This window comes from Pelodiscus sinensis, chromosome 4 (genome assembly GCF_049634645.1).
Source record: "Pelodiscus sinensis isolate JC-2024 chromosome 4, ASM4963464v1, whole genome shotgun sequence".
Classification (NCBI taxonomy): domain Eukaryota; kingdom Metazoa; phylum Chordata; order Testudines; family Trionychidae; genus Pelodiscus; species Pelodiscus sinensis.
Genome location: NC_134714.1, coordinates 118,795,936 through 118,811,010, shown reverse-complemented (window position 1 = coordinate 118,811,010; position 15,075 = coordinate 118,795,936). Strand labels below are relative to the sequence as shown.

General features: G+C 41.6%; 1 protein-coding gene across 1 annotated transcript in view; it reads right to left on the bottom strand.

Annotated features, from left to right (window-relative positions):
- Positions 1-15,075, bottom strand: part of MUC6 (mucin 6, oligomeric mucus/gel-forming) — a 92,052-nt gene that overhangs the window by 70,095 nt on the left and 6,882 nt on the right. Inside the window, exons 3-8 of the mRNA XM_075928795.1 lie at positions 14,574-14,603; positions 12,066-12,119; positions 8,718-8,952; positions 6,447-6,573; positions 4,042-4,129; positions 2,094-2,203 (exon numbers count right to left, since the gene is read on the bottom strand). Coding sequence (XP_075784910.1) covers positions 2,094-2,203; positions 4,042-4,129; positions 6,447-6,573; positions 8,718-8,952; positions 12,066-12,119; positions 14,574-14,603 — 644 coding nt within the window. The remainder of the gene's footprint in view (positions 1-2,093; positions 2,204-4,041; positions 4,130-6,446; positions 6,574-8,717; positions 8,953-12,065; positions 12,120-14,573; positions 14,604-15,075) is intronic.

The following is a 15,075-nucleotide window of genomic DNA, read 5'->3' as shown; positions in this document are numbered from 1 at the left end:
GGCTCTGAGCACAATTCTTTTAACGAGCCATGCTAAAACTCTACCCCTGTTCAGCTCCTCATGTCCACATGACTATTTCCCACTCAATGAAATAGAGGGGCTCTTGTTCAAACAAAGAGCTCCCTTTCTTAGATCTTGCCATTAATTGCCTTGCCCTTCAGGATGGGGATGAACCCATGATTTCTCTCTCCTCTGTTCTGCTAAAGTGATGATCCTGAGAAGAATGGTATTGTAACTGCCTGCTTGTTCTTTGGAGCACTAGAGACAGCAGTTCCAGGAGAACGTAAATCTAATGGAATGCTTGGATTGTCAAATGAATGGTAAAAAAAAATCTTTTAAATATTAGGGATAGGGGGAAGTGTCATGCTGTCCATTTCAAGAGAAAAATCCCTGTTCTTTCAGCACACACTATTTATATAGTGTCCATGTACAGTAAAACAGTAACCACTTTATAACAGCTGTAAAGTAAGTGCATATTCTGACATACAGTTATAATTAGTCCAAAATGAACAGCCATATCTGTAACCTCAGCACCAATTAGAAGACAGAAATAAGTGTTTGCTTTTAAATATGTGCTCGGTCTTAAGCAAATTCCAGAAAATCTTCAACACAAGAAAGTTAGTGTAAGAAACAGAAATCTTCTTGATTTCCCCTGATGAAATGTCATAGTAGATAGAAGAATGAAACTGCTGAGTGTTCTGCAGATCCTTGGACTTCTATGGAGTCTTTCACCTTTCAACAGCCTCCTGCCTCCTTTGCCCCTGCCTCCATCATTCATAATAAACTGTACAGTTGATTCTATGCTTCTGTGCTTGCAGGTGCTCATCTGAGTACTCCTCTTCTTCCCCCCTTTCTTTGTCAATGTAGACAATATCACCATTCTCCCATCACTCCAGTCAGAAATCTGGCTACCATGTTTGACTAACTTCACTCACAGGTGAGAGGCTGCTGCCTGGAAAAACGATTGCTGCACACTGAATGGCTTTGAGTTTACACAGTGCTTAGTGGGAAGTCATACTGGCCTAATACAGAGAGCAGTGTAAGCACACTGACCTCAGCAGAGTTTGTATAATGACCCATGTGAACTTTCAGAAAGCTGTGCGCTTAGCTTCTGTGTTTCCATTTGCGAGCCGTATAAATCCACACTTGGTGGAATTTCTGGTCTGTTTAAAATATGCAAACTTGTGCAAAGAGCCTCTTTTCCTTGCTCCAAACACTATGGCTGTGTCCAGACTCAGGGGTTTTTTCGAAAAAAGTAGCCTTTTTTCGAAAAAACCTCACCTGCGTCCAGACTCAAGCCACGTTCTTTCAAAATTAAATCGAAAGAACGCGGCTTTTCTTTCGATGGCGGTAAACCTCATTTCACGAGGAAGAACGCCTTCTTTCGAAAGTTCCTCTTTCGAAAGAAGGCGTTCTTCAATGTAAATAGGGCTTCTTCGAAAGAGAGCATCCAGACTCACTGGATGCTTTCTTTCGAAAAAGCAAGCCGCTTTTTCGAAAGTTCAACGTGCAGTCTAGACGCTCTCTTTCGAAAGAGGCTCTTTCGAAAGTATCTTTCGAAAGAGCCTCTTTCGAAAGAGGCTTGCAGTCTAGACATAGCCTATGGGTACATCTAGACTACAAGCCTCTTTCGAAAGAGGCTTTTTTGAAAGAATCTTTTGAATAAAGCCTCTTTCGAAAGAGAGTATCTAGACTACAGCCAATATTTTCGAAAAAGTGAGCCACTTTTTTGAAAGAGAGCACCCAGGCAGTCTGGATGCTCTCTTTCGAAAAAGCACAGTTCGTGTTCAATAACACCTTTTTTCAAAAGAACACTTTCGAAAAAAGGCGTTATTCTTCATAAAATGAGGTTTTCCACGATTGAAAAAACTGCTGCATTTTTTCAATTTACTTTTGAAAGAACGTGGCAGCAGTCTAGATGCAGGGGAAGTTTTTTTTTAAAAAAGGACATTTTTTCTGAAAAAACCCTGTAGTCTAGACACACCATATGTCTTTTGGTGATGTTAACTACTGTCTTATCAGCTGCCATCTCATGATTCCCAATTCTACTTCTCTGTTCAAGCAGTTGAAAAGGATATAAAAGTGATACTTACATATTTTTGGCGAGGAATGTTGGGAATTGCCATCTCCTGAGATGGGCAGATCTCTGATGGGTCATCCATTTTTTGTAAAGCAGCAAATTGTTGTGCATCCAACAATTTACCTGCAAATTGAGGTACACAGTAGATCAGAAAAAGTCTAGAATAGTTTGATGAGCAAATGCTCGTGTTTCTGCATTGCCATGGAGAAAAGCTCATGTTTTGTTCTCTCACCATATAATGTGCTTGTGAATAACTATGTAGTAAAATATGTTGCTAAAATAATGGAACATAGTTCATAATAGAACCATATCTGCCTATCTACACTGAAAGAAAGTGTACAGGTACTTGATGAGAGACATAACTGCAGGTTATGGACTTGGTTTGGGGAAAAATTAGTCCCATGATTTATAACAGTTGTGTTTGAGGCTGTTGCTTGCTCTCCCTAAAAGCAGACATCAGCCTAGGACATCGAGATGAAAATAGGAATGTGTGTGCCAGCTCCTACATTTATGTGGGCTGAAAGGCATTGTATGATATCAAATGGTTTTAGTCAAGTTCCTATGCAACCTGCTAAGAAGTAGCTACATGATGCTACTTTTCTACTGTCTTCCTCTGTTCAAATCCAAATCTCAGTGTGTCTTTTAGATGGCTTCTTATGGATGTCCGGCTCTCAAGTTTAAATTCAACTGGGCCAAAACTGACAGTCAATGTTCACTAAGTGCTCCTCTCTCCTCCTTTTCTTTGTCAATGTGGATAATAACACTATTCTCCAATCACTCCTGTCTGAGATCTGACTATCATTGTTTACTAACTCTACTCCCTAGACCCAAGATGTGCCTAAATTGTGAAGATTCTTCCTACCTGATAAATTTAAGACCTGGCCTCCTCCTCCCCTCTCTCCATATCTCCAAAACTCAGATCTTGACCACTTGCAATCGTCTTTTTCCCTGGCATTAATGACTACAGCTATGCCTCTCCTTCCCTGCCCCCTCCAAAGTCCATTCAAAATGCTGTTGTTAGTATCCTTCATTTGGCTCATTGCTCTGATCTATTAGCTTTCAACAATGCCACTTTTTACTGCCAATTGGAATGAAGGGGTTTGTAGAAGAAGTAAACTTTCTCCGATGCTGTCCCCCACAGGTGGGACAAAATTAATCAAACTCTTTAAAGCTATCTTATTGCCTTTCAATCCCCTCCTTAAAACTCATCTCCATGATGTGTGCAGGAAACTGCATCTGATAAAGGCTTGTCAAGTGATGAGCTAAGACAGTAGAATGTTGAACAAAAACATGTTTGTTCTACTGTTACCTCATTGTCCCCTCATTGGCTGTTTCATCCACATGTCATGTTTTGTTATAAACCTAGATTGTGTACATTTCCCAAGGCAGGGTGCTTGCTCTATACCATGTTTGTACAGTGCCTAGCACAATGTGATTTGATAACTGATTTTGGGACCTCAGATGCTATAGTAATACATATAGAAATTGGTCCTGCTCTTCCTGTTCTGAAGAACCAGGATGTGACGGCTGATAGGCCTCTTGGAGAACTTCTACACAGCAGCATTATTTCGGAATAACTAATGTTAGTCCAAAATAACATAGTGTATGTCTCCACTACAAACCTTTATTTTGAAATAATGGTGAGCTGGAAGACTTCTTACTCTGACTGCTGGTAACCCTCATTTTATGAGGAGTAAGGGAAGTCGGAGGAAGAGTGTTCTTCCTCCGACTTCCTGCTGTGTAGACAGTGCCAAAAGCTGAATTAAGCTATTTCGACTTAAGGCACACAATTAACATTGCTTAATTCAACTTTAGCCCTGCTGTGTAGACGTACCCGGAGTGAATTATGTGGGGTCCTATTGACTTCAGAAACAGCCTAGATAATCAGAGTACAAGAATCTACCTATTCAGTGTGCTCAGTGATCTGGTGTAGTCCCTTATGGCCTGGCCTCAGATCTTACCTTCACTCACAAACTCATTTAGTTCCTGTCCGTCAAAATTACCACACATTCCACAAGTTTTCCTCATATATTTTCTCTCAACCATAACCTAATATAAAAAAACCAAAGGAAATATCATAATTAAGAAATATCTGTGGGCAATATTTCTTATCAACTAACCGTAGTTCGGACACCTAGATAAAGTCATCCCTTTTTAGTTAATTTCTGTGACTTGAGGGAAGAGAAGTGAAAGTGATATGCTTCTTTTCCCAGTCATATATTCTCAGTACAGGTGATAATATACATGAGTCTACCATTTCACATCTATACCAGAGAAAACCCACATATTGAGCATTTTAAAAGAACATATTTACCAGATTTCTTAAATTTATCAATACATTTTATATATCTGGCTTCTTTTAATGAGGTAGTAGCTTTGGTACTCTTTCAAACGAGGACCTATTAAGCTAGTTCTAAAAAGGCCATGTGCTAGTTTCCACCATAGAGCATTATCAATGCATCTTAAACCTGACCTGCAAGGATTTATTGCTGCTACACTGTGTTGAGTTTCTGCTAAACAGGCATTGTGTGGCTGTAGTTTTCTGCTATGGACATGAATAAGGTGCATAATATTTTTGCTGCAATGATGCCTTAGATTAGGGCTTCATAGCATCAGTTGCTTTTCAATCTTCCAAGCCAGTGGAGAGAGAGAAAGAGGAAATGGGCATCGCCTCAACGTATCTGTTCATAAAAGGTCTGAAGACTTGGTAAGTTTTTGTCCTTGCCCATTAGATTTGTTTTACTTTTCTCCCTGCTTTCTCTAAACTCCACCTCCATCATAGTCACAGCTCTGGACTCTGGATAAACAGGAGCTTTTCTTAAATATGGAGCATTTACTTGTCCTTATTTGTTTCATTTTTGCTCCTGTGTCATTCTGTTTATTCTCCTGACTTTAATGAAGTTGCTGCCAATTTACACCTGTGTACACCAGAAGAGAATTAGGCCTGAATTTCCAGCAAAGTGTAGGAGAGGGTGCTCCAGGCTAGACCCGTACCTATCATATACTGTACTACAGGGGTTCTCAAACGTTGTGATACCGCAACCCCCCTCCAAATTGCTCACGACCCTCCTCTAAGTTGCTGCAACCCCCTTCTAAGTTGCTCGAGTCCCCCTTCTAAGTTGCTCGAGACCCCCCTTTCAGTTGCTCACAACCACCCTCTAAGTTGCTTGAGACCCCCCTTTAAGTTGCTCATGACCCCCCTCTAAGTTGCTGGTGACCCTCCAGGGGGTCGGGACCCTCAGTTTGAGAAACACGGCTGTACTACATTTATTTACAGACAAGTATCTGGATCACATTCTCAGTAGAAAACTGTTCTTCCACCTAGTCCCAAGCAATTTATTCCTATATCCATAGAGTGACCATCTGTGCCGTTTTTAAGGTCTGTTGCCGGTGTCCCAACTTTTTTAAAAAAAACAGGCACATTGTCCTGTATTTCCCCTGCAGCAGGGGAAGAGCTGCCAGGGATCAGGGCTTTAGCCGCTGAAGCCTCAAGCACCAGTGGCTCCCCTTCCCTCCCCACACTGCATGCTGCAGGGCTGAACTTCATTCCTGCAAAGGGGCAAGGTTGGCAGGGAGCCGCAGGCACTCAGAGCTTCAGCCACTAGAGCTCCAAGTGTTGGTGGCTCCTCCTCCAACCATTCTGGGGCTGGAGCTCTGAGTGCCCCCGAACGCCGGTGGCTCCTTCTGCCACCCCCGCTTTGGGGCTGGAGCCCCAAGTGCTGGCAGTCCCCTCCCCCTTTGGGACTGGAGCCCTGAGTGCTGGCGTCCCCTCTTCCTCTTCCCCTGCGGAACTGGAGCCCTGAGAGCCAGTGACCCCCCTTTCACCTCCTCCCGTGGGGCTGGAGCCCTGAGTGTCGCCCACCCACCACTGTAGGGCTGAAGTCCTGAGTGCCACATGTCCCCCTCCAAGTGCCATCAACTCCCCCTTTTGGGCTAAAGCCCCAAGCACTGGCAGCCCCTCACTCCCCCGTTGGTGTTCTGTATTTGGCATGGGGAAATATGGGTACCCTATATATCTAGATCTCCAATATGACTCCCTCTACCTCTCTGAAGTATCAGTGAAGTACTTAATAGTAATGACAACATCTGCTACTAACCTGCATTGTGGCCAGTGAGAAGAAAACTGTGATTTATGTATTTTTATATACTTACATCCATTGAAATGGTGAGTAAATGCCTATACTGTCCTCACCTTGGAGGCTTAGGAGCCATTATTCCATACACTTAAAGACTTTTAAAGGACACATTTACAATCTCGGTATAAATAACAACAATACATGCACATAAAAACACCCATTTAGGGCTAGCAAGTTTTTAGTTTTCCAGCAAAAGTTTCTCTTTTGATTTGTGACAAGATTTTACTCACCATGAGATAGTCGTCGTTGTTCCAGACGACTATCAGCTCCATCTCCATCAGCTTGGTCACCAGGCGGACAGTGCGTCCAAAAGGTGCAATTTGGAGTCCATTGCTGGTATATGGCAATTTGATGACACTGTTAAGAGAAAAAGTTTAATCCTATTATGTAAATGTATGTATGGTAGGATCTGGTACTTCTAGGCAGCCATTGTTTTGTATTGAGATATTGCATAGCTATCTGTGTACCCCATGGGTATTTTGTGGCAAATTAAGAAAGAGCTTTGTTTGTTCCCTCATAGCTGGGACATTTCAGGATATTTGAAAAATGCTACTGAATGCCAGACAATTTAAAAAAAGACCAACAATATACAGCTAAGGCCTGATTATTATAATAAAAATCAGCATGGGAAAAGCACATATGGATTGAGGGGGAATAACTGGTTTGGATTTTATAAAGCAATTGCTAATCTCTTCATAGGTATCTCCACACACACATTGTCTGAGTAGCAGTAGCTGTCACTCATGACCCTGAAGAGGTCATGAGCATCACAGTCAGTGTTCATATAGGAAATCTCCTAGTGCTGAGGCTTGGCACTGTGAAGGGGAATCACATAATGAGAGCTAGGTAGCAGGAATGGGACTGGGATCTAGTGGCTAAACCCTAATGCTACAGACCAGTGATGATAAAGTGTAAATATATATTGAATACATTTCATCATTGTAGTATGGGGACACCAATTTTAAAAAGCAGTTCCATTCATTTATAATTGTCCTTGCAAATCAATCATAAGCTGAGTATTTTTCAGTGCAGTTTGCCATATGGAAGTATAAGTTATGAGAACAGCTAGGTGAATTAATTTTTTTGGCTCGCTGGCAGTTCCAAATAATTTTAAAAAATTGGCTCGGGTCTAACTGAATTTGAAAATTGTAAAAAAAATTAGCGAATCAAAGAAGTCCATTTCAGGTCTCATGCAATGTTTTGTATGACCTGAAACATTTTGTTCCTGGGTGTTTTTAAAGGGGCTAGAGCCACATAATAGTTGAAGGTGCTGGTGCTGATATAATTTCTCTGATAAGCTTTAGGGTTAGGGCACTCATGTGGGAGGTAAAAGTTCAGTTCTTCCCTCTGCCTAATGGTGATAAGGGGTCTGAATTTGGTTTCCTCTGTTGCATGAGAGTGCTCTAGCCCCTGGCCTATGGAATATTCTGATGTGGGACTCTGCAGCCAAAGCTGTTTCTACGTGGATAAATAATTAGTCATTCAGCCAGAGACACAGTGTGATTCATTAGCCAGATTATTAGGATTCCTTCCCTGGAAGGTGGGAAGCTCAAGTCCCTGAAACAATGACTATTAATTTACACAAAGTGAGTTTACTATTACAGTAGTTGAAAAACTGTGTCCACTTGGAGGAACAAGACCTGTTTTTATTTTTAGTTGTTGGGTGTGGTTTTTTTTTTGCAGACTATAGTTGTAAATACACAGGGGAATATAATAAAATATGAAATTTCTATAGCCATCCATATCCTTTCTCTGTGTTTACCACAGGCAAAAACTCAGAGTTGCCTAATTCATGAACATTGCTGAAGTTTCGTTATGGGAATGTCAGCTTCTGGAAGGCAATTGACACATTTCTCAAAGCTCCCCAGCAATCTGTTTCCCTGATTTTGTTGTATTCTTCATATGGTAGTTATAGGAATAATGAGAACAGAAAGTAGCCATGGCAGGTATGGTGTTCCAAGTAAGTCTCTAGAGGTTCTCCTATTTTCTGCTCCCCTACAAAAGTGCAACACTCAAAAGTTTGGTTTCACAGTCACTGAAGTTCAGGTTAAAATGAGCTCAAAACAAAACATATTTAACCTCTAAATTTCACCTAATTTTGTGAGCTGGCCCAGAGGAATTTGAAACTAGAACTAGTCTCACAGAAGACCTCTGTAAGGTTTATGTCAATAGAGTTTTAATTTGGGAATTATTGTGAGATGAGATATTTTACCTGCTTTTTGGCTTCACACTGAGTATTTTCCATAGGTGTAGTCTACATTTAATGTACATTTATTTGGCAATTATAATCTGCTTTCATAGGAGGAGAAAAAGTTGGTGGCTAGGTAGATAGTTTGTGTCTAATTTCTATAATTTATTAATGCACTTTGGGCATGAAATGGATAACTGAAATGGAGAGACTGAGCTGTCTCTACAGTACCATCACAGAGCTATCTAGTGTATCTCACATAGCTTCTTGCCTTTCATTACTCACTGTGATTTGATATATCCCTGAAGCTTACCCAACACCTTTGATTACAATGATGCTTTTTTCAACTATGACGATGACAGCTCCCATCTCAATGATGATTCTTTCAATTTTTTTGTTCATCCCACGGCGGAACTGGATGTTGAAGTCTGGGGTAACATCATTGCATACGGTAGCCATGATGTAGTTGCAGGTCCCAAAGAAGTCATACAAATAATTATCAAAGGTAGAGAAATGCCCTGCACCCCAGGTAGAACATGAGCCCTTGTCTAAGAAAGGAAAGAGAAAATGTATTTAGGTTGTCTTATGCCATGTTTGATGAGGCTGACAGTCATTCCAAACATTACCAGAGGTGTTCTAATAGCTGGAAATGCTGACGAGCTTGACATTTAAAAAAACTCTCAGAGAAACTGAATTTATGTTTAAGTTCGGATCTATTCTTTTTCCAGAGTATCTATATACCTGTAATTCTTCTCCTTTATTTTTTGTCTCTGAATGACATCTGCATTGGGTCATCTTATTTTTTTCTCTCTTTTAAATTTTAAGTGAACACAGTGTTTGTGAAAGATGCTCTGACACACATTTGAGCTGGCTATTTATATACAGGGGAAATACAGCTCGGATAACACCATAGCAATTTTTCTTCTCACTGCCCCAGAAAATGTGTCTTAATACCAGGTTTGTAGTGTGCTTTCTCTCTCTTGTGATATTAATATGTAGAGGTAGGTGACCTTTTGTACAAAACTTTTTTGGTGAAAAATGCCAATTTGGCAATACAGGAACAGTCCACAAATTCATGTTGTTTTGGGAAAAATTGTTTTGGCTGGAAACTTTCCCTCAACTCAAAAATATATATATATCATTTATTTACATCTTCAAAACAAAATGCTCCAATATTTTATTTCAAAATTATTCTTGTTCCATAATTTCCTTTAATTGTATTTAAAAAATTGAATATTGGAAAATAGACAAAAATTTAAATGTTTCATTAAACGTTAAATGAAAGAGGAAGATTTTTTTGTGTCAAATGATTTTTTTTCTACTTTTTGATTTGCTGAACATTAAAATATTGTTGGTGTAACTGAAACAAAACTTCCTTTTTTTGATATTTTTTGGAATTGCCAGTGAACTGAAAAACTTGTTGTTTGTGCAGTTTGTCTTCGATGGAACCAACTTTGTTAAAGGCATGAGATACTTTTGAAGAAAAACTGGAATGTAGATGCAGTGAACCTATCACAGAATAATACTGAGCTGGTAGAGACATGTGGTTAGGCCTCTTCCAGACATGCCACGAGGGACTTGGAGGAGTATAGAAGAGATAAAATATAGTGAACTGAACTGTGCTGTGGTTTGCCAAAACCCCCTAAATTCAATAAAGGCATTCGAATAATTCACTCATGGTCAGATTTCTAAAAATTGTCAGTACCCAGATTGGGACACGTTTTTCTAAAAAGCTCAGTTGCCATTCAGACAGTAAAAGAAATGGTCAGATTTTTATAAGAGCTGAGCATGTTAGCATCAGTGTCAGTGGTCTTTATTCTAAAATGAAAAATCTGGATGATATTTTTTCAAATATTTTTGTCAAAATGAAATATTTTTTAAAAAGCCCTTAAAATGTAATGATTTTTTCCCAACATTTTAGTCAATTTTTAATCAAAACAGGTATTGAATAATTAAAATTCAATATTCAAATAACCATTTTGGTAATGGGCTTCATAATATTTTTAGTAACCATTTCAGCTATTAGAAATTGAAAAAGAATGCCTTCATTTAGAATCAGAATTTGTAAAAATTATACTTTTTTAAAAACAGCATACAAACAAACGGTATTTAAACTGGTTTTAAAAGGATTTACATGTTGTAGGTGTTTGAATTTTATCTCATTTCAGTGTTTTAGATTTCTAAAGAGGGTATTTTGTACTCGGTTCTTTAGTTTCCTATGTTAGACATTCAAATTTTACCAAGAATGTTCACATTTAAATCTTCATTTATGTTTAAAAGACTTTATCATGGTCTTATAAATATCTTGATTCTAAAAGCAGGCTATCCCAGGGTTTGTGGCTTAAAGTCACAGGCGCACAGCATGTAGAGATGCACATGACCCTGTAGTTGGCTGCTTTGGGCATGGAGGGGCACAGCAGGCAGGGAGCCTGTCCCAGGATCCCATTGGGCTGAAGGCCAGGAGGCACCTAAGGTAAGCACTTCCTTGATAGAGCCTACACCTGGCACCCCACTCTCTTCTGCACCCGCACTCCTTGCCTCAGGTCACAAACCAAACCCTCTGCATCCCCTCCTGCATGTCTCAGGTCAGTGGTGCGCAACCTTTTTCCTGGTGTAACTCTCGGGAAAATTTTGGTAGAACAACAACAAAAAAGCGTGGCCCCTTTAAATAAATGCCACTCCCTGCACTACTGACTGTCTGAATCACAGTGCTGTGTCACCTCCCCTCCCCCCCACAGAAGACAGCTACAACCCCCACAGGTTGAGCACCGCTGTCTCAGGTCACAACACAAATCCTCTGCGGCTCTGCTCTTGTACCCATACGCACTCCCAGATCCTGCACTCCTCTGCAGCTCAGTCCTCTGCCCCAGGTCTCAAGTCTATCCTGCCCTAGCCCACAACCCCTTCCCAGACCCTGCTCCTCTTCCTGGACCCTGTGTCCCCTCCTGTACCCCAATCCAATGGCCCATGTCACAACCGTTTCCTTCATCCAAACTTCTTCCCAGACCCCACACCAGCTCCTGGACCTCAATCACCTACCCTTAGCTCCCTTCTTCACCAAATCTCCATCCCAGATCCTGCACCTCCTCCATTAATATCATGGAAGAGTGCAATCCTTGACCATTTACCCAATTTTCGGAGAGACTTCCCGTCAAAAATTGTCCACCCCTGCACTAAGAGGACTTTAAAATAAAAGAATTTTAGGTCTTGATGCTGCAAACATTTAGGGGTACATACTTAAGCACCTGAAGTCAATGATGCATGAGAGTTAACTTGATAAAATTGCTAACAGGATTAGAACCTTTATTTTCAATAGTTGTTTTGGGGGGAGGGATTGCTTCAAAGAACATTTATTATAAATTTTAATCTAATGTTGTAATAGCACAAATTTTAAGACTATTTTTAGAAAACCTCAACCTCATATACATTGATTATTTTTATAAAGATGATTATATGAGTCACCTTGCACTGAATCACCCATCCTATTTCAAATCTGCAGACTGGAAACAACTTCAGAACATTTGGAATTTTCCATGACATTTTTGTTTTATTTTTCAATCAACTTTAAAGCATATAACGGTCACCTCCTACCTCCTTCTGAAAGAAGGTGCTTACAAAATATTCATCTATTTTATCCAACAAGTGTAAAAGAAACTATTACCTGAACGCAGCATAGTCTCATCTTGTCCACTCCAGGACTCTTCATTTTTGTCATCTGGAAAATAGGAGTTGGTTAAACATTGCCACTGATCCTTCCAGTCAAACCTTGCATATTTTACCATGAATACAATGCTCAGCTTTGCGCTTACATGGCTAGCTTGTTTGGGTCTTGCCAGTTTTCTACTAAAAAGGTATTAGTGGGACATATAAGGTGCATCTAGACAACATTCCTCTTTTGAAAAAGGAATGCAAATGCTGATTTACAAATCTCTTGCTTCTTTTGCATAATCTCTGCCGATTGCTTTTTCGGAAGAGATTAAAAAAAAAAAGCAGTCTACATGGGATTCTTTCAAGAAAAAAACCCTTTTTCAAAAGAACCCTTTTTCCTGAAAAAATGAGGTTTACAGGGTTCTTTCGAAAAAGGGGGTTGAGAAATGCTGTTCTATAGATATAGGGAATGCTGTGATAGGTAGAAGTAAAGTGTTTCAGTGAAAATTTGAATGTAGGTAAATAATAAATGGGAATGCCAAAGCCATATAATCAGTATATTGAGTATAATTTTTGCTGAGTGACTTTAGCAGACATTCATTCATTTTGTATATAGGGAAGAATAAGGCTCAGTTAATTATTGTAAGAAATCATGATTGAGTTGCCAACTGTCTAAGACTTACTAAGCACATAACCCCAAATATCCTCACCCAAAGCCTCACCCTGCTCACCACATCCTCCCTTCTTCTGTCACTCACTCTCTCCTACCCTCACTCATTTTCATTGGGCTGGGGCAGGAGGTAAGGATTCAGGAGGGGATGCCGGGAGCAAGCTCTGAGAAGGTGTTTGGGTGCTAGTGGGGGGAGGCGGGTGGGTCCAGGCTGGGGAAGGAGGTTGGGATGCAGGAGGGAGTTGGGCCTGCTGGCTCTGAGAGGTGCCTCAGGCCTGAGGCAGAGAGTTTGGTTTCTGGGGAGTTTCAAGGTTGTGCCAGGAGGTTGAAGTGCAGGAGGGGGTGTGGAGTGCAGGCTTTGGGAGGGAAACTGGATACAGCTGAAGCTCTGATCTGGGGCAAGGAGTTTGGGGTGCAGGAGGGGTGCTAGATAGTCCTTGCTTTGGGCTATTCCTGGTTGGCAGTGCAGTGGGGCTAAGGCAGGCTCTCTGTCTGCATAGGCACAGGCGGTTTGAGTATGGGAGCAGGTGCAGCACCTCCAAGTTTTGCATCCAGCTTCCGCGTGCCCAGAGCCCAGCCTTGCTGCTGACTCACTGTTGGCTTCGCTAGTCCTGGATCCTGGCAGCTTCACCCCCCCACCCCCGGGGTCCCACCATCCTTATGGGCTCTGCAGCCCACCATCTCTGGAAATATCCCTGCTGCTTGGGGTGCTACTGCCAGCTCAAAGTTCTGCAGCCACCTCCAGCTGTGGCTATGTTGCCAACTGTCCCAGACTAGGCTACCAGATATCATTTGCAGCAATGACATCTGGTCCATCCGGTCTGGGAGATTTAACAACCTTAGATCCCCCCCCCCCAGACTGTGGCAGTGCAGGGCACAAACAAGTGTGGTGGGCACAGCACAGCACCCCTACCCTCAAAATAGTTCCAGCATCACTGCCTGTCTGCCTGGCCCTGTGCTACTCCCAGAAGTGGCAAGTACATCCCTGCAACCCCTGAAAGTGCAGGGGGAACAGGGAGCTCTGTGTGCTTCCCTCACCAGCAGGCACCATCCCTACAGAGCTGGTGCTCAAGATGGGGGAAGTGCATGGAGACCCCTTTGGCCCTCCCACTTAGGGGCTGCAGGGACATGCTGGCTTCTGGGAGTGGCACTGGGCCAGAGCAGACAGGAAACTTGCCTTAGCCTCACTGTGTTGCTAAACTTTTAGCAACTTAAAATCTCCTGGATTGGCTGTAGTAGCCTCTAGGGGTGTGTCTAGACTACATGCCTCCGTCGACAGAGGCATGTAGATTAGCCAGATCGGCAGAGGGAAATGAAGCCGCGATTAAAATAATCGCGGCTTCATTTAAATTTAAATGATTGCCCCACTCTGCCGATCAGCTGTTTGTCGGCAGATCGGGGCAGTCTGGACGCACCGCGCCGACAAAGAAGCCTTTCTTGATCGGCACAGGTAAACCTGGTTTCACGAGGCATACCTGTGCCGATCAAGAAAGGCTTCTTTGTCGGCGCGGCGCGTCCAGACTGCCCCGATCTGCCGACAAACAGCTGATCGGCAGAGTGGGGCAATCATTTAAATTTAAATGAAGCCGCGATTATTTTAATCGCGGCTTCATTTCCCTCTGCCGATCTGGCTAATCTACATGCCTCCGTCGACGGAGGCATGTAGTTTAGACGTACCCTAGGAGACTCCTGCCAAAACCGGGAGTATTGATAACCCGAAGTCATGAGCAGACAAAGGGATGACAGAGGAAAATATTTTTCCTGCTTGATCTCTTCTGCACAGGAATTTTTGCTCCATTCAGGGTTCTCTTTTTATAGCTTTTACCTATTTATGACAGATGAAATACTCACTTAAGTCAAGCCAATCATTTTCATTGCTGCCTGAAGGGAAAAAAAATAGTTACAGTTAAGAATCATCTTAATATAAAAAAAAATCTAACATATATAGAGTGCCTTTTACCCTAAATCTCTTTGCAAACTAGGTTCAGGAATCTCATCATCCAATAGTGAAAGACAGCCAATTCTGGGGAGAACCTAGCAATTCGTTAACTACACATGGGGTATGTCTACGCTATGGAATAAGGTCAAATTAAGATGCACAACTTCAGTTACATTAATTGCGTAGCTGAAGTCAAAGTACCTTAACTCGACTTTTGGTGCTGTCCACACTGCAGGAAGTCGAAGGGAGAACACTCTCCCTTCGACTTCCTTTACTCCTTGTGGAAGCAGGATTGCCATCATCGACTGAAACAAAAAACGGAACTACGTAGCACTTTAAAGACTAACAAGATAGTTTATTTATCATTGACTGGAGTGCCCCTCTCATTTCAACTTAGCTTGTCTACACTAGACC